At 48.8% G+C, this 24174-nt stretch overlaps 1 protein-coding gene, 1 long non-coding RNA gene and 1 pseudogene across 10 annotated transcripts; all 3 read left to right on the top strand.

Moving 5' to 3' along the window:
* The first annotated feature begins 638 nt into the window (after positions 1 to 638).
* Positions 639 to 21750, top strand: LOC146755650 (uncharacterized). 9 transcript variants are annotated; one of them, XR_014937982.1, is made up of 8 exons: positions 639 to 678; positions 17216 to 17314; positions 18245 to 18365; positions 19036 to 19141; positions 19328 to 19424; positions 19930 to 20002; positions 20678 to 20895; positions 21466 to 21750. It is a non-coding gene; the product is annotated as an uncharacterized LOC146755650 (long non-coding RNA). The 9 variants fall into 9 exon arrangements; XR_014937983.1 differs by lacking the exon at positions 639 to 678 and adding an exon at positions 3674 to 3834; XR_014937980.1 differs by lacking the exon at positions 639 to 678 and adding an exon at positions 14599 to 15779 and having other exon boundaries at positions 17050 to 17314.
* On the top strand, positions 4500 to 14382 carry LOC146755651 (protein MANBAL-like; annotated as a pseudogene).
* On the top strand, positions 7849 to 10473 carry LOC146755652 (uncharacterized). Its single transcript, XM_085525382.1, has 3 exons — positions 7849 to 8094; positions 8402 to 8549; positions 8839 to 10473. Exons 1-3 carry the CDS (start codon positions 8001 to 8003, stop codon positions 9059 to 9061), a joined length of 465 nt encoding a protein of 154 aa, XP_085381508.1. The 5' UTR covers positions 7849 to 8000; the 3' UTR covers positions 9062 to 10473.
* Positions 21751 to 24174: the final 2424 nt, after the last annotated feature.

Here is a 24174-nt window from a genome sequence, read left to right as displayed (position 1 = left end):
GTAACCAGATTCCTTGAATACGTTATAGGATACGTAAAAAGGTTTCAAAAAAGACATTTGCTTAGCTATTCTGTCTTCCTACTTTGTCTGGATTTGGGGAGGTGCAGCCACAGACAGCAGCTCAACATTTTCATTCTGATCTCTTTACACTGCCACAGTGCTCTCAGGTCTTCTGTGTCTCACAACAGTCCTGTTGTCTCTACAGCAGCACTCCGGGACAGCAGTCAGTAGCCAGCAATATGAACGACTGCGTCAGTGCTGGTCTCCTTGCTGTCACTGCCATAACAAGAGGGCCCCTTCGGAGCAGGTCCAGAGAACTGGAGGCCTCTTCCAAATCTGGTTTAAGGAATGTACCTCAGGAGCTGCTCCCTGAGAAGACTTCAAGATATTCTGGTGCATTTCACTGACTGCCAGGGATAGTTTCAGAAGTCCCAAGGAGGTCTGTAAGGGACTCAAGGCAGTGCTGAGGATTAGAATCTGTGGTTTAAGGTCAAGATAAAAAGAAAACGATTATAAATATGATAAATGCACATATACATATCATATATATATAGTATATTTTCACATATGTATAATATAGGCAGTGGCTAACATGTGCATGTACTAATACTTATACATATGATACATAGATGACTTGCGGAATCAAACTCTATAATCCAGAGATGGGTTATAAAGCAGGTATGTTTATTCCAGCGTTGCGCAGCGCCGGGTGCAAGGGGGATAGCTCCTCCAAACCTGCACAGCGTAAGGAGAAAAGTGTGTTACAGATATAGGTTAACTAATACATAATCAATAGTCTCCTCCTCAGTTTGATTACATATTCATTACATTCCCTATGGCCCCGTTCCCCGCAACCCCATTCCCTCATTCCCCCTGACCCCATTCCCCGCGAGCCTTGCTGTTGTTTTGGGGTGAAATTCTTCTTCTGTTGTCTTCTTGGTGTTATCTGCTGGTACCATTCTCCCACGTAAGCATCGTCTTGCCCGGGGGTATCTAATCCTTCTTCTTGTCAGAGGTCTCTGGACAGTTTCTTCTTATCTTTATTGCCCTCTTCTCAGGTTTTCTTTTGACTAAGTGTCTGTAATTCCCCCTATCCCTGCACTTTTAAATGTACAGTTACCCTTTGTCTTGGTTTCTGTGAAGTTCCCCTTTCCCTTTCTATAGCAAAGTGTTACCTTAGCACCATTTTGAGGCTTTGCTCACTCTTCAATTCCCCCCTTTTCATTAATCTAGCAGGCTTTTACCTGCTAGATTCTTAATGGGTCTCAAAATAGGCTCCACTCTCTACCTTTTGTCTCAGCTCATGTCTCTTCCAAACCCCATATTCCCTTCTGGTATCCTGGCACAGACACAAAAAGCATCTTATAACAACACAAGTAAAACACACCAAGAGTAGCAAGGTGATGCAGACTAAGAAAAACTGTTTTAGTCATCCTAAATTTGGCAACTAGTAAGTTTATCCCAAGGTTCAGAGAAAACTATTCCCCAATCGGTGTTATCCCTGCCTACTCCATGTTGCCATGCAACTTTGGATAAACAGGATACCTCCTCTTGGATTGTCCATCAGGCACCTGCAGCAGCATCCTCAATTGTTTCTAAGGTTACAGAAATTTTCATACAGAGATACCCCCCCTTTTCTTGGGAGTTCTGTGAAATCAGTTTGCCACTGTTGCCCTGGAAGGCCCTTTCCCGTGAGGCCCACTTGTGCCCTGTTCCTGGCACTGGGACTGTACTTTGTAGTGTTGGTTTGCCCAATATATTCTCTTATCTTCCCTTATAACCAGTTTCCGTAAGATACTAAAGGGCATAACAATGTGTCCATTTGGGCATGCACCCATCTGTCAGCTTGCTCTCTTCCTTTCTAAATCATTAATTGGACTCCTGTCCTCTTTAGAGTATTTTACAGGTTTTGACTTGGCTTCAGAGATTTTAAGTTTACCGTCTGGAATTGAAGCCCTCTTCAACTGCCCGTTCTGCCATCTGATCTATCAGCTTATTTTCTGTTTCCTGTACAGTGTTACATTTCTGATGTCCTTTACAACATATAATAGCCATTGATAGATTTACATCAGGCTGTTTTCCTTGTGTGTGAGCAATCCTTGCTCTTTTCAGATGGTACTGTGAGCATGTGGCACATATTTAGCATCTGTCCATATGATTAAAGCTCTTGTCAAGGCAGTTATTTCAGTCTTCCGAGGGGAAGTCCCCACAGCTGGTGGTTGTGCTTCGGTCACCTGGTCAGTAGCAGTTACTGCATGTCCTGCCTTACAGTCTCCTTGTCTCATAAAACTGCGGCTGCTGGTAAACCAGGCGTCTTCTGCATCTTCTAAGGGTTCGTCCTTCAAGTTCGACTGACCGGCTGGAATGTGCAGCTTCAGTTGTTTCAAAGCAGTCGTGTAATCCTGGTTCTCCGGGAGTTCCACTAAGGAAAGATACTGGGTTGACAGTATTAGTCACAATTATTTCTACATCACCCTACTCTACCAGGATGGCCTGGTATTTCAGGAATCTTTGGGGTGAGAACCAATGAACCAATGTCCCCCTTTTTGTCACCAATACGGTAAACACTGTATGAGATATTAAAACTGGTATCCTTTGGCCCAGTGTAGATTTATGGGCTTCTTGAATATTGAGCACTAGTGCAGCCACTGCCCTCAGGCACCCTGGCCATCCCTTACTCACTTCAAGCTGTTTGAGGTTTACCATCAGTCCGTAGCTGTGTATCCATGGTCAGCACCCTCCTGTCATTCCTGGGAACGTATGGAGTTCCTTGACAGTTTGCAGCTCAGGGGTTTAGCAGATGGCTTCTTTCTTGGCAGTCCTTAAGGTTCAAAGTCCAGCTGTAATTTCTGAGTTATTTGTGCTTTCTGTAAACCAAGAAACTCAGCAAACTCTCAGTCTATTATACACAGCCCTTTTGTTGCTGTGGCATCCACATGCTCCAGTAAAGTTCCACCCTAGGATGGAGGATCCCAGGTCTCAGGCTCACGAGTTGACCGGTTCTCAGATATCATTAAGCTGTTCTCACAACCCTGGGTAACACTGTCCAGGTTAACTGAGTCTAAGTTTTTTTTCAAGTGTTGGTTGCTTTGAAGGGCTGCCTTCATAGGGCGGAGGGAGGGAGAGGGAGAGGGAGGGAGCTTTGAACAGTGCGGGCAGTCAGGAGCACGTCGCGTTTCTGCCTGCTGTGTTGGCGCTGCCGTAAGTCTTTGGGTCCCCAGGAGGCTCTCCCTGGGGGTGTCCCGATTCGAAGGCAGGATTCAATCCCGCCGCAGCCCGTCCATGGCAGGCAAACGCTTTTCTCATCTGCTCTTGGGACTCAGCAGTGCCAGGGGTTTCACAGCGCGCGTGTTGCAGTGGCTGGCAGCCTCCGTGTGTTTTTCTATTGCATACAGGATCCCATGGTGGAGCCGCGTTAGAAGCTAGCAAGGGACTCCTGTGCTCTCATTAATATCAACAGAGATGTTGCCTCCTGTTGGAGCCTAAAATGCTTTCCATAGTTGAGTGGTTGGAAACATAGGGTTTTAACTTAAAATTGTTTGTGCAGGGTTAAGGTTGGGAACACAATTAGAATACAGTTACACACTGCTCTATCCCCAGAACTTTCCAGCATTTTTCTTAACACAGTTTACGGTTCATTTCAAAACAAACTAACAAAGATGAACTTGGGTTAGCGTAGCCCGTTTTAAATGATCCTTCTGTGTCTTTTCCAGGCTGGTAGCAGAATGGAGACTTTCCTGAGGCGCTGAGGAACAGACACAAGCTTCTTTTGACGGCTTCAATGAAATTCTGCCCCAGCAGTATCTGCGGTCCTTTGATGCTAAGGAGCTGGAGGTAAAAGATTCTTTGACTATTGCCAGATCCAGGCTGCTACACGTAATACTTGAATTTCAGTCAGTGTCTGAAGAGCAGAGTTCATTAAGGCTGGTGGTTCTGCTTTCAGGATGTGTGAGAGAAGCCTTATGTATCAGTTAGTATTTGGTTACTCTGTTGTTCTTCACTTTCTTCTTTGCAACCAATTTACACGTTTCTAACGTTAAGATTCTGCCAGCATAAATTTTTTGGCTAACAGTGTTTTTGTAGTCCTTGACAATGTGATTTGCTTGTGTCTAAAGAGTGAGTGACTGGAAAGCAAGGGAGATAAGAACCAAATATCAGCAGATGGCCAAATTACACAGTGGAGCAGGTTTTAGCTGCTTTTGGTCTCTCCAAGTTATGCTCTACAGCAAAATATCGTATTTCTAGCACAGAATGGTACGGTTAGGTAAAGACAAAGTACATTGTTAGTTTGAATGTCTAAATACAAAGATTTTAATGACTGGTTTTTCTCTTGTGTGGCCTCTCCACATTTTCTTTGTGAGCGGATGTTATTATTTGCTGTGAAAGTTTGAGAGTTTAATATTAACCCCATCGCAGTGCCTGAGAGTAACGATGCCTCTTTTTCCCCCCTCACATCAGGCAGCCTCTGTGAGAGCAGTGGAGCAGCAGCTGTCTTCGCTATGGCTGCTGAACTGCATTTCTGGCCACCTGAGATCCCTGAGCCCATGCTAATGGAGAATGTGCTGCGCCATGGACTCTTCTATGGAGCCGTTTTGCAGTTTGTGTGTGTGCTGGCCATCATGCTGCCAGTTTCCAAGTCCCCAGAGGCAGTAAGTGGTGCTCTCATGGGCTGAGAGAAAGGCACGGGCAACTGGCTGGGAGGGAACTGTCAAATTCAAGATATGAAATACTAAAGTATTGATGCTACAGATAAAGCTCAGTTTGCATTTTTGTTAGAGTCTGTGACAACAAATATAATGTCACTGAAGAAATGGCTTTTTTGGGCATTAAAAGACAAAACGCAATCTTTTGATTTGCATGAAGCAGTAAAAACAACACTGAATCGATTTTCTTTATCTTTTGACAGCGTCTCTGGGTCTTTAATGTCCCTTCCCACCCAAACCATTCCACAATTCTATATTTTCACAATGTAAATGTGAAAATATCTGCCATGGTCTCCTGCTGCTCTACATGACTGGGAAGCCTCAGCCACAGGGACAGCGTCCATAGCAAGCCCAGGGGGAGCCTGGTCCTTGGGGTGGAACAGATCTGCCCAGCGGGACACGCTCCCAGTAATTCTTCCGCAGCAGCCTGGCACTCACCCACTAAGGGGTGCCACAAGCACCCACTCTATGCAGCCCTGCTGCACAGGAGGAGCAGCCCGTGAGGAGGCCCAGCCTGCAGCCTGGGGATGTGAGGTCACTATGTCTTGCCGCATAGCTGCCTTGTCACAATGAGGTCACAATGCCCAGCTGCGTGCCCTAGGAGTTCTGTGCCCCAGTAGCAGCACTCGTTGTGGCTGTAGCGTTGGTGGTAGCAGCATGGCACGAGTTCTGGGGGCCTCGGCCCCCACCTGCCTTGCCTTCCTCCTACTGATAGCCATGTGTTGTCAGGAGACTTGTGCTGCTCCGTGGCGAGCAGCAGGAGCAGGTGGGAGGCTAGAGATGGGGTAAAAAATAAGTGGAACTGAGGGTGAGAAGCCCAGGTTCTGGTTCCAGTGGCTCTGTGCCGTATTGCCCTAGGGCTGCCTTCGATGGGGGAAGGGGAGAGTACTGGACAGGGGGGACAGGCAGCACCATAGGAGCTGGGCAAGGGCATGAGGAAGCCCTGTGCTCCCACGGCTCTGCCGCTGGATGGCTGGAGCATGCTCTTCATCCTGGGGGTGTACTAGGGGAGAACTCGGAAGATGTGTGCTGGGAAAAGCATGAGCATTTCTGCTCCAGCTGCCTGATGCTCCCCATAGAAAAATCCCGGTTCCCAACAGAGACCCCCAGCTGTAGCCCAGATGGGTTCAGGCACCTTTTCTTTGTATGCTCTTCCACGCAGTCCTGGACGGGTGCTGCACATGGCAAGGAGGGAGCATTTGTAAAGCTGCCGAGTGCCAGGCTCCAGGTCACCCTGGCCCCTCTATAGCTTTGGCAATCACGGCCTGAGTCTCCCATCCCGTTACCAGGCTCCTTCCCTGCCACTAAGGGAGAGGAAGATCACAGCATGCAATGGGAACATCCCTCTTCTGCTCTTTATTCTAGATGATGACATTGGTACTCCTCCAGACGACTGGATGGAGACTGCTTTTGTGCCTCAGGGGAAACTCCGAGGTAAGTTGTGAGTGTCTGTTTCCTTGGAAGTCAAAAAATTAGTGCTGTAATAGCTTATTGGGGTACGTAAGGACCTCCAAAGTTCTTTCAGGTCTCTTTGTGCTTTGAAGGTCGTACACAGATCAGTTATTAGTATTTTTTTACGTGGAGAATTGTAACATTTCAGTGGGAAGGCGGCCCTTGCCAGTCTTTGCTCCTATTCCTTTGCTGTTTGGGCCATGTCATTCCCAGACCTGCAGCCAGTCCTCACAGGTCACTGCAGGAAAAAAAAACAAAGCAGACCCCAGTGCGCAGTGGAAGCTCTCCTCACCTGTGTCTGATCACTCTTGTGCCTGCAGGCCCCTTTGATGCTTTTCCAAAGCAAAGTCATGTCCGTGAGCCTGGGGTGGATGCCAGAGGTAAGTCACCAGTCTTCATCTCATGATCTTTGCTCATATTTGGCTGTGGAAGTTCAGGGGGGGGTTCATCTTTTCACTGCCTGGTGATTTCTTCTCCATGAGAAGCTTGGGTAGTCACTGTTCCTTGGGTGCTGCATGCTCCCAGCATCCCGTTGACTTTGTCTCCGTACATCAGAGATCTCCCCACTAAGAAAATCTTGAGGGGCCAAATGTTCTTCTATGCCTTCTCTGAAGATTGTTTTACATGGCCTGGAGAGAGTATCTGGAAAGCTGCTGAGTGCCAGCCAACTGCCCACCTGGCCTCTCTGCAGCTTTGCAACTTTTGACCCAGGTCTGAGTGCCATGTCATCACCTGAGCCCCTTCCAGTCACTGCACGTCCCTAAGGAAGAGAGGAATTACAGCATACCATGGCACCCAAACAGCAGCACCCTGGCACATGAGTGGCAGGCCCGGCTGCCCCCAGGCATCAACACCAGGAGATGTTTCTCATCGATGCTGTGCCTATAAGTAGTGCCTTGCCAAAGCCTCAGCACAATCCAGCCTGTGAGCCTCAGGGCAATCCCACAGGAAAGGGCCTTTAGATCTTGCCCTTCCTCTTCCACCCCCTTCCCTTCTCCAGGCAGTTCTGCACACGGTTCCTTTTTGGACTGTCACGGTGCCACTGCAGGCACCCAACAACTATTTGCCAGATGCTTCTGTGTGGCAGGGAGAGGAGAGTGCTGTGGAGCAGTGCTGTCATTCCAGTCTAAACAGGTGTCTGACAAGAGCTGCTCTGTCTGTGTTTGTTGACAGCTCCTAGTGGAGTTGAATGGCATCCAGATTCCCAGCTGAGCTCCAGGACAGAAGCCCCAGCGATTCGAATGGGTACGTCATGAGATTTTAGTTCCTTTGAGAGATGCCAGCTCACAGTCCTAATGTCAGCCAGGCATGTCTGCAGGTGTGAGTGAGAATGCACACCTGTGTGTGTGCCCTGCCCTCGCACAATGCCCTGGTCCCATTCAGTGATGCTGTTATGCGTTTATGTAAGTTGTAGTGTGTGGTGAAAAGTTCTCATTCTTTGGTTGCAGAAGTGCCTCCAGGGAAGGCCGTGCTAAATCCTTAGTTGTGCTGGAACCCCACAGGCATCCCAGGGGTGGCTGTTGTCGTTACTGGCTGCACTGAAAAGACCATTCAGTTTAATACCTTGTTTGTCTGAAAGTTATCTTAATGCTTTCTGTTTAGGTCCTGAGAAACAGAAAGAGGCCCTGGAAAGAGGAAAATATTTGCAGACACTGCCCTCTCTGCTAATGAAAATCAAGGAAGACAAAGCACGTGGTAGGTGTATTTCCGTCTGTTCCCTGAAAGACTTGTGAAGCTGAATTTCTAGAAATACATGTGGAGAAACTGTACCATCTTCCTGATGAGAAGCAGTTACTTACAGTCCCACTCTCTTACCTCCTTTCTAAAGAGACAGGTGGAGCACCTATGCGCTGGCTTACATTTCAAAACGGCAGAGTTCGCACATTGACTGTCCCTCTGAGAGTAAAAGAGGCCATGCAGACAGCAACTGTCACTCCAGGTAAGGGCCGCTCATAGTGGCTTTGTGGTTAGAGGTTGCTCCCCTCCCACTGCAGCCAGTTCCCAGGGACTTAGGAACTTTGTCCTTTTGGGAACTAGGCCACCAGAACCACATTCAGTAGATAAGGAGAGGAAACAGGACCCTCCATAGTACCTCCTGTGCACAGACCCCGCATTCCAGAGCTTGCTGTGCTTCCCCTGAGCCACCAGGCACAACAGCAGCCCGGAGCGGGATCCTTCCTGTGGTTGTTCTTGTCCATGTCACTCAAAGCAGCAGCTGGTGAAACAGATCCACATTGTTTTTCCAGGTGCGGATGGTGAGGAACATGCAAATGCCGCAGTAGATAATTTTATCAGGAAGTACTGCCTGGGATTCGGTGCGGTTATCTTCGTTACCACGCCGATGGCAATGTTTTCATGCTATCGTCTTATCAAGCAACGGAGGCAGATAAACCAGTGAGTTCTTGTTCACCCCCAACCCCATCCTGCCCCCCTCTTTACTATAGGGCTCCTGTGAGCCAGGAGGCATTTCTAGGTAAAGCAGCATAGAGAAGCCAGTTAGTTGTTGCCTAACACTGTCTGAGATTGATGCTGTCAGATGTTTTAACTGGCTGAGCCATTCCTGCTGCATGTTCTTACTGCTGGGCCTCAGACAGGCCGGGAGCTGAGGGTGGCTCTACCATGCACTGTGAGGAAGGAGAGCAGGGGGTTCTCCTGTGCCCTCAGCATGTTTCTTTCTCTGCAGGCGCCTTGCTGCAGCTGCTGCAGACGAGAATACTGCCTGCAGGAAGTGGTACTTGGAAAGATGGCTTGCTCACCTCAACGAACAGCTTCCTTGCCTCAAGGCGGTGGACAGAAAGACAGGGCACCAACAACGACCAGCCCAGCAGCCGCAGAGCACCACCAGAGCGGCCCCTGCCAGGCCTGACGGCTGTCGGGCTCAACTGCCCCCACTGCGGCCCCTGTAGCCCACCAGCCCAGGCTCCGTGGCCCCTGGGAAGTACATCAGGCCCAGCAGCCCCTATCCACCCTGGGCATCAACACCTCTTTCAGGGGACAGGAGGGACCCACCTGGTTTGGAAGCTTGCAGTCATCGGCTGGCACCCAAACAGCAGCACCCTGGCAGATGAGTGGCAGGCCCAGCTGCCCCCAGGCATCAACACCACCCTCCTGTCCCCCACCACCATCCTTCAGGGGTTGGCAGTGGCTCCCTCAGAGCATCACCTGGGGGCAGCCACCGCCTGGGGGAAGCTTGAGAGGCCCGTCAGCCCCCAGCACCATCTCTGCCCTCACCCTCCCCTCCACCATCCATTAGGGGATGGAAGAGACCACAGCAGAGTATAGACCTGGGGACATCATCCAACAGACGGACGACCATTGCCTGGGGGAAGCCAACTGGCCCAGCAGTCCCCTGCACCTCCCAGGAACTGTCACCAACCTCCCACTTCCCTCCACCATCCTTCAGGAGGTTGGAGCAGCCCCCGCAGGGTGTCAGTTTGAGGGCATCATCCGACACCCAGAAAACTACAGCCAGGGGAAAGCATACCAGGCCCCACAGCTCCCAGCCCCCCACAGCACCAACTCTGCCCTCCCGCTCCTCTCCACCATCCTTCAGGATGTGGGAGTGCCCCCCCCCCCCAACAGGGTCAGCTTGGGGGCATCATGCAACATCTGTAAAACCTCTGCCTGGGAGAAGTATGACAGGCCCAGCAGCCCCAAGATCCCCCCAGCACCACCTCTCTCTTCATGCTCCTCTCCACCATTGGTCAGGGGGTGGGAGCATCATCACTGGTCAACACAACAGGGGGTTCTTTCTTTAACATCCTTATTCCACCTTCTGAACTGACTATAGCTTTTCTATAAAAAATCTCAGCACCACACATGATCATATTCAAAACATCTATAACTATACGGAATATAGATATTGTAAATTAATTCAATAAAATTCAACAACAAAACAAAATAACCAAGAAGCTGCTTCCTTCAAAAGACAGAGTATTCTGACGAGGAGAAAACAGCAATACTAACATCACGTCATGGCATTGCCATCAGGGCTCAAGCTAAGGCAGCCAGCTGACCAGGGCAGAACTTGTGTTAGACGCTGCTCAGTGACAACACCCAGAACAAAGTAGCAAGGATGTGAAGTACAGGAGACTACTTGCGCTTATCACATTCTGTCTGCTATAACAGCACTACTCAAAGATTTCTAATCAGGCCAAGATCTTTGTGAAGCAGCAGTTTGTTCATTACTGCCATCATGGGCGCACACCCCTACTGACTGTTGGGCAGGGCTGCAGTGGGGAACGCCCTCCACACGCAGTCCTGGGCAGGCAAGGGCTGTCGGTGCACAGTGCCACACGCTCCTTGCCATCTGCACACACGTGGGCTGGCTTTGCACTGCCAGGCACATCGTGTCGCCTGGGCACTGCAGGCCCTCGCTTGGTGGTATGCAGAGACAGCGGGGCCAACAGATGAAGTAATCTGTGTTGTGTGCAATAGTTGTATGACTTGGGAGCTGACAATCCTTGCGGGTCTCTGTCCTGCTCCAATTTATAGGAAGGAGAGGAGGTCCATACATGTATGCCTGGGCATGGTTCAAATGTTGGAGGATGGACGCTATTACGATTTAGGGTGATTAGGAAGGGAAGGCGTGCAATAGAAAATATAGGAAATAGAATCAAGGAGTCTTCATAGGAAGCAAGAGGTAGAGAGAGTCACCACCATGGATCTGGCGTGTTTTGTAGTTCAGTCATTGATCTTCAGTAGTGGTGGGTCATCAGGAGTTGTTGTTCCGCTAACGATGACTGTGACCACGGCAACAGTTTCCAATGATAGCATAAACTTACAAATAAGTCCAACGTGGTTCAGTCAGCTCTCCTTGGTGTGACAGCTCAAATCCAAAATGGTTGAGTCAGCTCTCCTTGGAATGGCAGCTTCTGGCTCTGGGATCTCATCTTCTGGACCTTGCCAGCAGACAAGAGGGAGCAGGGACGCCCACCTGCTTCCTGTTCTTCACAGGACACGATGGTATCATTCCCCAGTTTTCCCATACCAAGCTGGAGCCAGATCTTCTGCCAGTAAACACTTCTGAGCACCCTCTTCTGGAGGTGAACAGCTCTGGAGGAAGGTGCTTTCAAATGTCCACAAAGTGATGTTGATTGTCACACAGTAGCACCCATCACTTGCCTCCTCCATAAATCAGTTACAGTCTTGTTGGTGAACCTGAAGACAAAAGGTCAGCGCGCTGGGACAAGCAGCCACACACCAGTATCACAGAGTCACAGAATGACCCAGGTTGGAAGGGACCTCAAGGATCATGAAGAACCAACCCCCCTGCCTGGCAGGGCTACCAAACATACACCTTTACTAGATCAGGTTGCCCAGGGCCCTGTCCAGCCTGGCCCTGAACACCTCCAAGGACGGGGCACCCACAACCTCCCTGGGCAGCCTGTTCCAGGGCCTAACCACTCTCCTAGTAAACAACCTTTCCCCCTAATATCCAACCTAAATCTTCCCTCTTTCAACTTAAATCAGTTTCCCCTTGTCCTGCTATTACCAGCCCCCTCCTCATCCTATGTGGAACACCAGTGCCAGCAGTGCGGCCGCCATTTTAGAACCCTCACCACGTCACCTTGGTCACCGCTGCCGTGCACAACGCAGTCGCCTCTGACAGTTGTGGCAGTTAACAGCCATGTCAGCTGCAAAGAGGGCGAGGGTGGAAGTTTCCCCTGTTTCATGCGGGAGGATGGAGCTGGGGGCCCTAGGACTGAGAAGGAGGAGGGGGCCCGCCATGACCACCAGGCAGAGGAGGGGTAAGAGAGCCCAGTTCCATCGCGCCTGCACCAGCCTGGTGACGAGCAACCATGTGGAGCCCATGGAGGTGGATCCTCCTCCAGAGGAGCCCATGGAGGTGGATCCGCCCGCGGCATAGCTGGCCTGGCACCACACCACTGTGCCAGGCCCCGCGTTGGCACCATTGCAGCTCCACCGTTGCTGGTCCAGGCGCTGAGCTCCTTACCCGCTGCTCGGCCCCTGCCCCCAGCATTAGCTGGGTGGCATTTTTTGTAACATCTGCTCCTCCTTCGGGCTTCTTCTGCAGCCATGTCCTGTGGGCCCCCAGTCCCATCTTTACCCACTTTTCTTGTTGTTTTTCTAGTTAAGTTTAGTTTTAGAGTTAGGTGTAGGTTGTTGTTCATGTTTTCGAGTTAGGAATAGGTTTTTGTTCATGTTTTACTGTTAGGAGTAGGCTTAGGAGTAGGTTTAGTGTTAGGAGTTGTTGTTTTCCTGTTCGGAGTAGGTTCCTGTTCTTGCTGTAGTGTTAGGAGTAGATTGTTGTTCCCATAGTAGAGTTAGGCATAAGTTACTGTTGGTACTGTAGGGTTGGGCGTGGGTTCCTACCAGCAGCTGGCAGCAAACAGCGCTCGCTCGGTAAGCACATGTCTGCTTTCTCCCCCGGAGCTGTGAATGCGACTGCCATGAGAGCAGAGGTCTGATGCCATCTGTGAGGGATGGGATTTGCATCCGGTGGCTTTTCCATTGCAGAATGTCCAGCAGCAGAGTGTGAGTGGCTGTGAAATGAAGCTGGGCCTCAGGAGAGCAGTCTGGAGCTGCGTCATGAACTTCCTGCATGGCCAGCGCAAGGTAGGTGTGCCTTACTGTAAGCGTGCGCTGAAGCAGTGTTGGTTAAGCACGGCTCATTCCTCTGTCTGCAACAGATGGGCTTTCTGCGCGCTTTATTGCTGTGGCCGGTGTTGAACAGCACAGCAGCAGCGAGGCCTCGAACATGTCCACAACCAGGTACGTGAATGTGAGTAAATTTAGCTGTGTGAATGATGTTATTGTTCTTATTAGTAAGGCAGTATTCACATGTGTGTGATGGAGCTCAGGGATAGGTTTATTCTTGCCTGGTAAATTTTCCCTTCTTTGACACCCACCCGTCCTCTCTTGCTTCTCTTCCCCTCACCTGTAAGTGCAGCAATACTGAAGGCTGAGGGCTCTTCTCCGAGGCGGGCGCTAAAGGGCAACTGAAATGCAAGTTTGATGTCCCTCTTTGTTCTTGGGTCGGTAGCCCAAGGTGACCAAGCTTCAGAGCACTTCTCTAAGTCAGCCTGGAAATGTTTCTAGCAGGAAGTAACTCCATCACAGTGCCTGAGAGTAATGATGCCTCTTTTTCCCCCCTCACAGCAGGCAGCCTCCGTGAGAGCAGTAGAGCAGCAGGCTGTCTGCGCTATGGCTGCTGAACTGCATTTCTGGCCACCTGAGATCCCTGAGCCCATGCTAATGAAGAACATGCTACACCACGGACTCTTCTACGGAGCCGTTTTGCAGCTTCTCTGTGCTGGCCATCATGCTGCCAGTTTCCAAGTCCCCAAAGGCAGTAAGTGGTGCTCTCATGGGCTGGGAGAAAGGCACGGGCAACCAGCTGGGAGGGAACCATCTGTAACTGTTGCCAGCAGCCTGGAGGTGCCAGCTCGTCTTATCCTGTGGCTGCTGCTGCGCCCTATGAGCTGCCAGGCAGAGGGTCCACCTGCCCGGGCAGGGACCACCTTGCAGGAAAGGGCTTTAGGCTCTGGTTTGTGTGGGATTTGGGGAACGAGACAGGGGTGGAGATTCTTGTGTGCCCGACTGTCAGGAAGGCGGTTCCCAGTTCTGGCAGCCCAGTGTGCCCAGGAGGGTGACTTGAGCTCCCAAAGCGAGCCGCCAACCAGTTGTTAGCTGAGAAGGTTCCCTGAGAATTTCTGAATTGATTCTTGTAGGACTCGGAGAGTTTGTGGTCTGAGACTTGGGAAAGAATGAAGAAAGCCGAGGCAAGGCAAGTGCTGCTCAGCTGAGGAAGAAAGCTGAGAAGGAAAGCAGAAAGCAAGGATGATGGCCTGAGCAAGAAGCTACAAAGGACAGCAGAACCACCTGCAGTTCTTCCTCGGAGGTGGCACCAAAGGCAGCTTACTGAACAGTCCAGTTTACCGGCAGAGCCGTGCTTTCCCTGTCATGGACGGTGGAGATGATGGAAGTGAACTGGACAGGAAGGGCTTGTGCTGTGTTAGAAGCAAAGAGGGCTTCACATAGGCAGGACTTGGTGTATGGCAAGAGCTGGAGATGCTGTGTTCCTTCAGGGTGTGTCTCGAGGTCCAGGCCTGGTGTAGGGTTAGGCTGGAATAGGGCTGGCTGGGACTGGAGAGGGAGGAGGTGACGTAGCCCCATGGTCAGGCTTCTCCTTGGGTCTGACTGGAGGCTGAGTGACTGATTGCTAAGCGGAAATCCTGGGCACTGGGGTTTCATTTTGGGGTGTGGGTGGGGTAATAAATAGAAGCCGAGTCCTTTTGTACGCAATAAACTTGAAGCGAACTTTCTAAACCTGGTGCTGCCTCTTTCAGTAGCTGGTCAGAACGTCCCTCGCTCGGGCTGGCAATCGCAGGGTGATGAAGCGGTCAGCTTCACGTCTCTCCCTTGACACTGTGAACGTTTTCCTACGTTTCCTTGTCTGTCTTCCTAACCTGTGGCCTTTCAGCCAACCCGTAAGTGCTGGTGACAGGCTGTGAGCATCTCCTTACTCTCTGAGGTCCGACAGAAAGAAACCAGAGGAGGGGAAGCAGCCCGGCAGGAAGAAGGGTGTCCCGTGCTCAGCCCCTTGAGTTGGCCTCTCTTCCCTGAGGGCTCCTTCAGCTTCTGATGCACCGTGTGTTGCTGTTTGCCCTGGGAAGCCCAGCTGCACGCTGGCAGCCGTGGCCTGTGCATCAGCCTCCCGTTGAGGCCCAAGGAGTTGTTTGTTTTTATGTATTCAGTATTGGTGTGGCATTTTGTTGTTTTGTTCTGCTTTGAGATCAGGGGTAATTTAACACCGCTGGAAGTAACTGGGGTTCAGGAGTAGCATATGTAGAATGTTGATCATGCAGCAAGTTGTGATTCCTACTGTGTTAAAGAACTGGCACACACATATACGCCTGCAGCCGGAGCTTGATTGACTCTCGTCAATACGGCCTTCCAAAGCCCGGCCCTGGGGAGTTGTCCAAAAATTTTCCAACCTTTTGTATTACCTAAGTTTATTTTAAACAGACAAGGAGGAGTAATCTCTTAAAGGCTTTTTATAAGGCATTGGACTAGGTTTTGATTATCACATCTCAGGAAGCTTCTGCATTCCACCTAGTGCTAATGTGATAAATCAAGAGCAGATTACACAAGAGATTCAGGCCTTGCTGCCAGTCTTTTATGAATCCGAACTTTGTTTCATGTTGCCAGATATTCTGGTTTCCTTTTCAGGAGATTCCTTTGCTGTATAATAAGAAGGCCAACTGCATCCTGGCCTGCATCAGAAACAGTGTTGCCAGCAGGAGCAGAGAGGTGATTGTCCCCCTGTTGTCAGCACTGATGAGGCCGCAGCTCGGGTGCTGTGTTCAGTTTTGGGCCCCTCACTGCAAGGAAGACATGGAGGCCCTGGAACGTGTTCAGAGGAGGGCAACAAAGCTGGTGAGGGGTCTGGAGCACAGGCCGTATGAGGAGCGGCTGAGGGAGCTGGGATTGTTCAGCCTGGAGAAGAGGAGGCTCAGGGGAGACCTCATTGCTCTCTATAACTTCCTGAAGGGAGGCTGTAGTGAGCTGGGGCTCGGCCTCTTCTCTCGTCATTAATGATAGGACCAGAGGGAATGGCTTCAAGCTGCGACAGGGGAGATTCAGGCTGGACACTACGAGGTATTACTGGTCAGAACGGGTGGCCAGGCACTGGAATGGACACAGGGAGGTGGTGAAGGGAAGGGGACGAGGGCGAGGAAGGAAGGAAGGGAATGGGAATGTAAAGGAGGGAAAGCGAGAGGAAAGACATGGAACGAGACGTGAATTTTGGGTCCTTGTCCAGCAGCCACCCCCCCCAACAGGCCCCAGCCCGGCCTGAGCCACGTGACAGTGCCAGTGACAGGAAGTGCTTCCTGCAGGCGGCGGAGAGCACTTCCGGGCCATGGCGGCCATGAGCGGGGCCGGGAGGAGCGGGCTCTGTGCTGTGAACGGGGTCGGGCCTCGGTGCGGGGGCACGGAGGGGCTGTCGGGGGAGGAGCTCGCGGCGCTGCCGGCACCCAGAGGCGGCTCCCGGGCGGCTCCATGGTCTTGCTGTGCTGCGGAGTCACCCGGCCGGCCCCAAAAGCCTGGAGGCAGAGCCTGAGCCAGCCCCGGCCCGGATCGTGTGGTGCGGCTCCGGCCGTGCTGGGCTGTGCGGCAGGAAGATGACTTGCGGAATCAAACTCTATAATGCAGAGATTGGTTATAAAGCAGGTATGTTTATTCCAGCGTTGCGCAGCGCCGGGTGCAAGGGGGATAGCTCCTCCAAACATGCACAGCGTAAGGAGAAAAGTGTGTTACAGATATAGGTTAAGCTAATACATAATCAATAGTCTCCTCCTCAGTTTGATTACATATTCATTACATTCCCTATGACCCCATTCCCTCATTCCCTCTGACCCAATTCCCCGCGACCCTTGCTGTTGTTTTCGGGTGAAATTCTTCTTCTGTTTTCTTCTTGGTGTTATCTGCTGTTATCGTTCTCCCATGTCAGCATCATCTTGCCCGGGGGTATCTAATCCTTCTTCTTGTCAGAGGTCTCCGGACAATTTCTTCTTATCTTTAGTGCCCTCTTCTCTGGTTTTATTTTGACTAAGTGTCTGTAATTCCCCCTATCCCTGCACTTTTATGTGTAAACTATCTGCAGTTACCCTTTGTCTTGGTTTCTGTGAAGTTCCCCTTTCCCTTTCTATAGCAAAGTGTTACCTTGCCTCCATTTAAGTCTTTGGGTCCCCAGGAGGCTCTCCCTGGGGGTGTCCCGATTCGAAGGCAGGATTCAATCCCGCTGCAGCCCGTCCATGGCAGGCAAACGCTTTTCTCATCTTCTCTTGGGACTCAGCAGTGCCAGGGGTTTCACAGCGCACGTGTTGCAGTGGCTGGCAGCCTCCGTGTGCTTTTCTATTGCATAGAGGATCCCATGGTGGAGCCGCGTTAGAAGCAGACGTTGGTGTCTTGTGGCAGGAGCAAGGGCAGTGGAAGCGCTGCCCAGGGCAGGGCGGTGGTGACTGCCATGAGAGCGGAGGTCTGATGCCATCTGTGAGGGATGGGATTTGCATCCGGTGGCTTTTCCGTTGCAGAATGTCCAGCAGCAGAGCGTGAGTGGCCGTGAAATGAAGCTGGGCCTCAGGAGAGCAGTCTGGAGCTGCGTCATGAGCTTCGTGCGTGGCCAGCGCAAGGTAGGTGTGCCTTACTGTAAGCGTGCGCTGAGGCAGTGTTGGTTAAGTACGGCTCACTCCTCTGTCTGCAACAGATGGGCTTTCTGCGCGCTTTATTGCTGTGGCCGTAGAATTCCCTCTTTCTTACCATCTGATCTGTGAAGGCTTTTGTGTGGGAAGGGTTTGAGGAATGAGGGAGTAGAAATTGCTTTAGTCACGAGTCATCTGGAAAGGTTTCACAGAAACGGCGACATTTGCAGAAGGAACGTATTGGCATTGGCAGTTGTGCCAAATACTCATTGGGATAGAGAGGAGGGAGTACCTGCAGAAGATCGTTCTCTTCTTGTTTTGAGGAAGCCGGGGAGGGCTCAGATTGCAGCTTAAGCAATGTTCTTTTGTCACACTCTGTGTCCTGTGTTGCATTCCCCAGAGTTTCATCTCTGCTTTTGATTCCAGTTCTCCTGACAGGTTAGGCTTGAATTCAGCATAATATCTGCTTCTCCCTGGGTTAAGGTTCTTTGGGTCTCCTGCCTGCTTTTTTCCCTTTTCTTAATGGAGAGTGGAGTTTCTACCACAGAGCAAAGTTTCGTGATTAACAGAAACAAATATGGAACATATTAGATGAATACAGCTCTGCATTTTTTTCTTCCTCCGGCTAGCAAGGGAATCCTGTGCTCTCATTAATATCAACAGTGAGTAGATGCTGCCTCCTGTTGGAGCCTAAAATGCTTTCCATAGTTGAGTGGTTGGAAACATAGGGTTTTAACTTAAAATTGTTTGTGCAGGGTGAAGGTTGGGAACACAATTTGAATACAGTTACACACTGCTCTATCCCCAGAACTTTCCATCATTTTTCTTAACACAGCTTACGGTTCATTTCGAAACAAACTAACAAAGATGAACTTGGGTTAGCGTAGCCCATTTTAAATGATCCTTCTGTGTCTTTTCCAGGCTGGTAGCAGAATGGAGACTTTCCTGAGGCGCTGAGGAACAGACACAAGCTTCTTTTGAAGGCTTCAATGAAATTCTGCCCCAGCAGTATCTGCGGTCCTTTGATGCTAAGGAGCTGGAGGTAAAGGATTCTTTGACTATTGCCAGATCCAGGCTGCTACACGTAATACTTGAATTTCAGTCAGAGTCTGAAGAGCAGAGTTCATTAAGGCTAGTGGTTCTGCTTTCAGGATGTGTGAGAGAAGCCTTATGTATCAGGTAGTATTTGGTTACTGTGTTGTTCTTCATTTTCTTCTTTGCAACCAACTTAGACACATTTCTAACGTTAAGATTCTGCCAGCATAAATTTTTTGGCTGACAGTGTTTTTGTAGTCCTTGACAATGTGATTTGCGTGTGCCTAAAGAGTGAGTGACTGGAAAGCAAGGGAGATAAGAACCAAATATCAGCGGATGGTCAAATTACAGAGTGGACCAGGTTATAGCTGCTTTTGGTCTCTCCAAATTATACTCTGCAGCAGAACATCGTATTTCTAGCACAGAATGGTACGGTTCGGCAATGAGAAAGTATGGTTTATATGTCTAAATGCATTCGTTTTCATGACTGGTGTATCTTCTTTGTTGCCACGGATGTTATTATTTGCTGTGGAAGTTTAAGAGTTTAATATTAAAACCAAGCGTTCTGTGATTGTGGGTGCTTTGAAGTACAGTAGTATTTCAGTACAATAGTCTTGCTGTAGAAGCAAAGTAGTAGCTTGTAGTTTCCATGTTTATGAAATTTTTCTTCCCTAAAGGTGCTCCTGTGTGGAATTCAAGAAATTGATCTGAATGACTGGCAGAGGCAATACCATCTTCCGGCATGATAGCAGAACCTGCAGACAGATATTGTGGTTCTGGCAGGTTTGTAGACTTCTTTTTTCCACACAAGAACACAGCAACAGCTTAATGAGCAACAGTCAGAATTACTCAACAGATAAGTAGCATGTAAATGTAAATGATAACTGCTAATCCAGCTGCCCCATGGGGGATGGGGAAGTGAACATTTCAATATTAAACTTGACATCAATGTTAATTATTATTTTTCAGTTTGGGAAATAAATAGATAATGAGAAGAGAATGAGATTTCTACAGTTTGTTACTGGAACGTGCAGATTACCAGTAGGAGGATTTGCTCACCTCACGGGTAACGAGCCCTCTTTAATGCATTTTATGCTCATGTTATTTCCTTTTTTCTTAATAAGGACCAAGCTGTGTGTTTAAGGGTATTTTTTAATGAATTTATATGGAATCTGAGTCTTGCATATTGGTAGAGCTGTGATAGAAAAAGGGATGGATGGAATGTGAACACGCCTTGCATCAGTGACTTGATCCATGGTTTGGATGTGGTCCTGGCAGGGCAGCCTGCTCTGGGTATCCTTGGTTGATCAGAGTGGCAGGACTAGATAAACTCCAGAGATTCCTTCCAGTACCAAACCAACGATGTGATTCAGTGGTTGAGTTTCTTTGAAAACCGCTTCATATTTATGCATTTCACTACGTGGATTTCTTCAGAGGGATGTAGTGAGAGACAAATGTCTTTGTGCTCTGCAAGTAGTTATAGTCTTGTTTTCACGCGCTGTTGTCATGTATTACCTACTGGTATACACGGGCAGTTAGACCTAAGAATTCATTGTTTGATTTTTGTACAGGGAGCAACAGACCCCAAAAATTTTGCATTGAGAAAGTTGGGAAGGAAAACTGGTTACCTGGAAGTCACACCTGGTAAGTATGAAGGATCAAACTCTGCTGTGGGTCTGTTCTTATGGATGGAAATCTACTTTGAGATTTTAGGAAGTGGGTGTGATATGGAAGTGTCTGAGACTGTGTGAAAGCAAAGCACTGGGCTATGGCAGTAAGCTCTGCTGAGTAATAGCTGAACTTCTGAAAAGCAGTTTTGTTGTGGAGCTGATTCCATTGTAAATGCCATGGATCTGCACACCACTAAAAACGTAAAGCTACTTTTAGTACTTAAGGTTGTCCTTTTTTTAAAGAGTTTGGGATTGATCTTTCATTATCACCACACTCGATCTTGGCAATGAAAATAAATAGCCACGCTCATGCTCCCTCTTGGCTGGAGAAAATGTAGCTTCTGCTCAGTTTCTCAGTTACGCTGGTGCTTTGTGAAGATGCTCAGATTTTAAGTTTCAGATACAGAAGAGAGATTAGGTGAGACTTGTTACTAAATACATTGCCAGTTATGGAAAGTTATCGCTGCTCAGGTGCTTGTTGTGCTTTAACTCTCACTTTCATAGACAAGTGCATGTCAAGATACAGGTGTTTTAGAGGGTACAAATGCAGTTTTCCTTCTCAACAGGACAGTTCATATGCCTGTGTTCTTAATGGATATTTGGTGGTTTAAACTGTTGTTCAATACTTAAGGTTTCTCTTTGTTTTCAGTTTCAATCGCTTGGACCTTCCAGCCTATAAGAATTATGAGCAGCTGAAGGAAAAGCTGTTATTTGCAACTGAAGAAACAGAAGGTTTTGGGCAGGAATAGCTGGGATTTGCACCTTGAAGAATGTGAACTCAGCGTGATGTTCTTCTTCGCTTTTTCTGCTTGTTGCACACTTCATAGTAAAGTAGACTTGACTTGGATTATTTAACAATAGTTGCGTGTAAGTAAATGGATGTTATCCTGAGGTTTTATCCATGTAAACTCTGGATTTCTATCAAGCACTTTCAGAAACCTTCTCGCTGGCGGTGAAAGCTATCCTTGCTTCACAGTTTTACTAGGAGGAAGATCTGCCTATTCCAAAGCACTGGATGGGTATTTTACCGTATACAGCTCAGAAGGAGAAGAAAAAAGCCTTATGAATATTCTGTTTATGTTAATTCTGACAGTGAAATCTAGTTATCTAACATATTTACAGGAGAGGTGAAATTAAACAGGATAATGCAAGATTAAGCTAAGACAACTAGTTTGTGTTCTGCATAATGATTTATGATTCACGTAGGGAACCTAGACATGCCGTGGATGTATAAATATCACCCAAAAGGCTTTCAGCCCTGTATTTATAAAACACAAAGCAGTTCTAATTGAAATAGCCTTAGCCCTAGTTCTATAGGGTACAGCTGTTGAATATTTTTATGGTTGAAATGTTTAGTTCAGGAAAAAGGCAGATGCTTGTATATATTTTTGCAGTCTCGGATTCCACTTACTCCATGTTTTCTTTCTTTAATTTAAGTGGCGTGTTTGTGTCTTTCCTGCTGTATTGGATGGGGAAAGTGGGCTGGATATCCCAAGCACCAGAACTTACTTTAATGTACCGCAAACTAAGAGTCAGCTGGGAAAAGCAGTCTGTGAAATGCTGCATTTGGCCAAACAGGAAAGTAAACCTGCCAGTGTGTTCAATTGGCGACGTTCTTGAAGTCTGAAATAATGTTTACTTACACGTTTTGCTTTGTAAGCCAACAAGTCTGTTGGTTTTTCTACATCATGTTCTATAGAAATAAAATGTTGTTCCTATGAACCATTGGTGCACTTTGCTGTTCTTTATGGGGATGTGGAGGAAACATCCCGTGGATGCTGTGGATAACCCCACAGCATCTGCTACCCCAGGTAATATTGGACTTCCAGCTGAGATGAATGACTTTACTGCTCCCAGCACTGCTTGAGCAACCTGGTCTGTGTGAATTCATACTGCATAACAAATACATACTCGTATGTAGCTGCCAACTAATCCCAGTTCTCAAACATGAAAGTAACTTCTGTTTCGTTGATTGCCTTATGAAAATGACATGAAAAACTGAATGAGATGCTGAGCTGCTGATGGACGAATTAACAAAGCCTTATTGCTCCAGGTAGCTCAGGTGTTCCTATATGAAGCTGCACAGTAAATGCGTCATGTCTTCATCTGATCAAGCAGCGGGAGCTGATATTTTAATGTGTTTCTATTCCAGAAAAAGAAAAAAAAAACTTGAAAAAGAAAAGCCTGTTAAAGTTGTCTTGTTTGCATCATTCTGACATGCTGTGCTCTGTCTGTGAATTCAGCTCTTGGTTCTGTTGGTATCTCCAGCCCCTGATTCTTGTGGTGTCTTCATTTTCTTCCAGCATCACTGTTTGTGTATTGCTCTATTGAACAAGGACATGAACAGGGATCAGCAGCACTGGATGGTAAAATACTGTATGAAGTTAATTGTGGAAATTTCCTTGTATTGTAATTTCCAGTACTCAGGAAACTGTAACAGTATCTCTGTAAGTCAAATACTTTTATAAAATGACTCAAAGAGATGCTCGTCCTGTCGTTATTGGTTTGGTGTTACGAAGCACAAGTGTAGAAATGAAGGATTGAACTGCTGCTGGGGGTTGCAGGTAGGCTGGGTTTCTGTCATGTGCTATTTCTGCCTGCTGGGGATGTGAGCAGGCGTTGGGCCCGAGCCCCGCTCGTGTTGGTCACAGCACAGGGGCTGCGGGAAACACTGGGAGAGCAGAGCAGGGAGAGCCGGGCTGTGTGCAGGCTGGGGCATGACATGGAACCTCGGCAGCTGCGCAGCTGCTGAGCTTTTCCCCCAAGTCTTCAGAGTCTCAGGTGATAAGGCTGTGCAGCAAAGCCAGCTGGGCACTGCTGATACTGTGGGCTTAGGGGATGAAGCCCTGCAGCACCTGCATGGCACTCCCTGTAGTCTGCCATCTTTATGTGCACAGCTGCTGTAGGTGTTGTTGGAGCAGTGGAGCGGCAGTGCGGTGCTGCAGGGCAGCTACACACCCCAGGGGCTCTCCATAGGCTGCAGTGATGTGACCCAAGTCCCACACTCACTTTCTTTCCCGTCCCCAAGAATGACATACCAGTAGCAAAATGTTTTCCCCTTTTCCCAGTGTCCAAAGACAAAGATGAGGTGTCTTAGCAAGTGCACCAGCAATGTGTGGAGCAGAACCGCCTTGGGAGCCACTGTCACACCTGAGTTGATCCGTTTTAGGCTTCCCATGGAAATGTAGCATTTTGACTCTTCGTTAGTAAATCTTTGAGGTTGCATTTGACCTGCTGTTGCAATGTCTGCTGCTTGCTCTTCATGCAGCTAGTCCATGTATTTGTTTATGTAGTCAGTGCTAGGGTTTGATCTAGACAGCTCCGTCATCTTTTCAAGAGCTGCACCATGGTCGGCTGTGGAGAGAGGGTGAGTGGGAGGGGACACCTGTGTCCCACAGTGGCTCCTCCAGTCAGTGAAGGTCCTGAAATTGGTCTCTTCAGCTAATAGGGAGCTTTCCTCAGCTACCGTGTGTCTGGAGAGAGGAAGAGCAGTCCCAGGACCTTCAGCTGTGAGACTCTTCAGACGGACCTTGTGGAGACATCTGCAGGTGTAGTCTGGGATGGAATGGCTCCTGTTTGGCTCTTGTTACCCACGTGCAGCATGTGGTTATTGAGCTTATAAGGGAGCAACATAGGAAAGAATCCTGTTCTCATTTACTACCTAATGCTAAGTCATTCCTCCTCACGGGGAAGTGACTAAGCATTGGTCCTGGGTGCTAGGAGAGGAATGTCAGATCTGAAACCAGTGTGAATGATGGACAGCCTTGTTAAACACAGGGCTGCTCTGCAGTGCAGAGGTGCTTGTGAGTTCAGAAGATACCTGCTGAAGGAGAACTGCTTTGCTGTTGGATGTCATCAAGCTGCAATCTGCCCGGGCAACAGCAAAACAGGCAGAGGTGTGTGCTCCAGACTGTGCCAGCCTTTGATTCTGTTCCTGAGGTGAGCTGCGCTTTGCTCGCTGCAAATTCCAACTATATTTGTAGGAATTATTACTATGAATAACACAATGGTGGTGTTTGAGTCGCAGACAGATGCAGCAGAGCCCTTTGCTCTGATCTTTTCAGGAACTCAAGCAGCTTTTTGCCATCCCCACCTGGAGCCATTGAAGCGTGCAGCCAAGAGCTGGACTCAGTGGTCCTCGCAGGG

The sequence above is a fragment of the Coturnix japonica genome, chromosome 31 (assembly GCF_054131305.1).
Source record: "Coturnix japonica strain WE chromosome 31, WE-NBRP24, whole genome shotgun sequence".
Taxonomy (NCBI): domain Eukaryota; kingdom Metazoa; phylum Chordata; class Aves; order Galliformes; family Phasianidae; genus Coturnix; species Coturnix japonica.
The sequence above is the reverse complement of the archived record's forward strand: the minus strand, read 5'-3'. Positions and strand labels throughout refer to the sequence as shown.

What these genes read in the sequence shown, in the direction of transcription:
- LOC146755652 (XM_085525382.1), top strand. Translation starts at nt 8,001, where the DNA reads ATGCGCTGGCTTACATTTCAAAACGGCAGAGTTCGCACATTGACTGTC. An exon ending in GACAGCAACTGTCACTCCAG is followed by an intron (nt 8,095 to 8,401) that starts GTAAGGGCCGCT and finishes TTGTTTTTCCAG; the next exon opens with GTGCGGATGGTGAGGAACAT. An exon ending in CAACGGAGGCAGATAAACCA is followed by an intron (nt 8,550 to 8,838) that starts GTGAGTTCTTGT and finishes CTTTCTCTGCAG; the next exon opens with GCGCCTTGCTGCAGCTGCTG.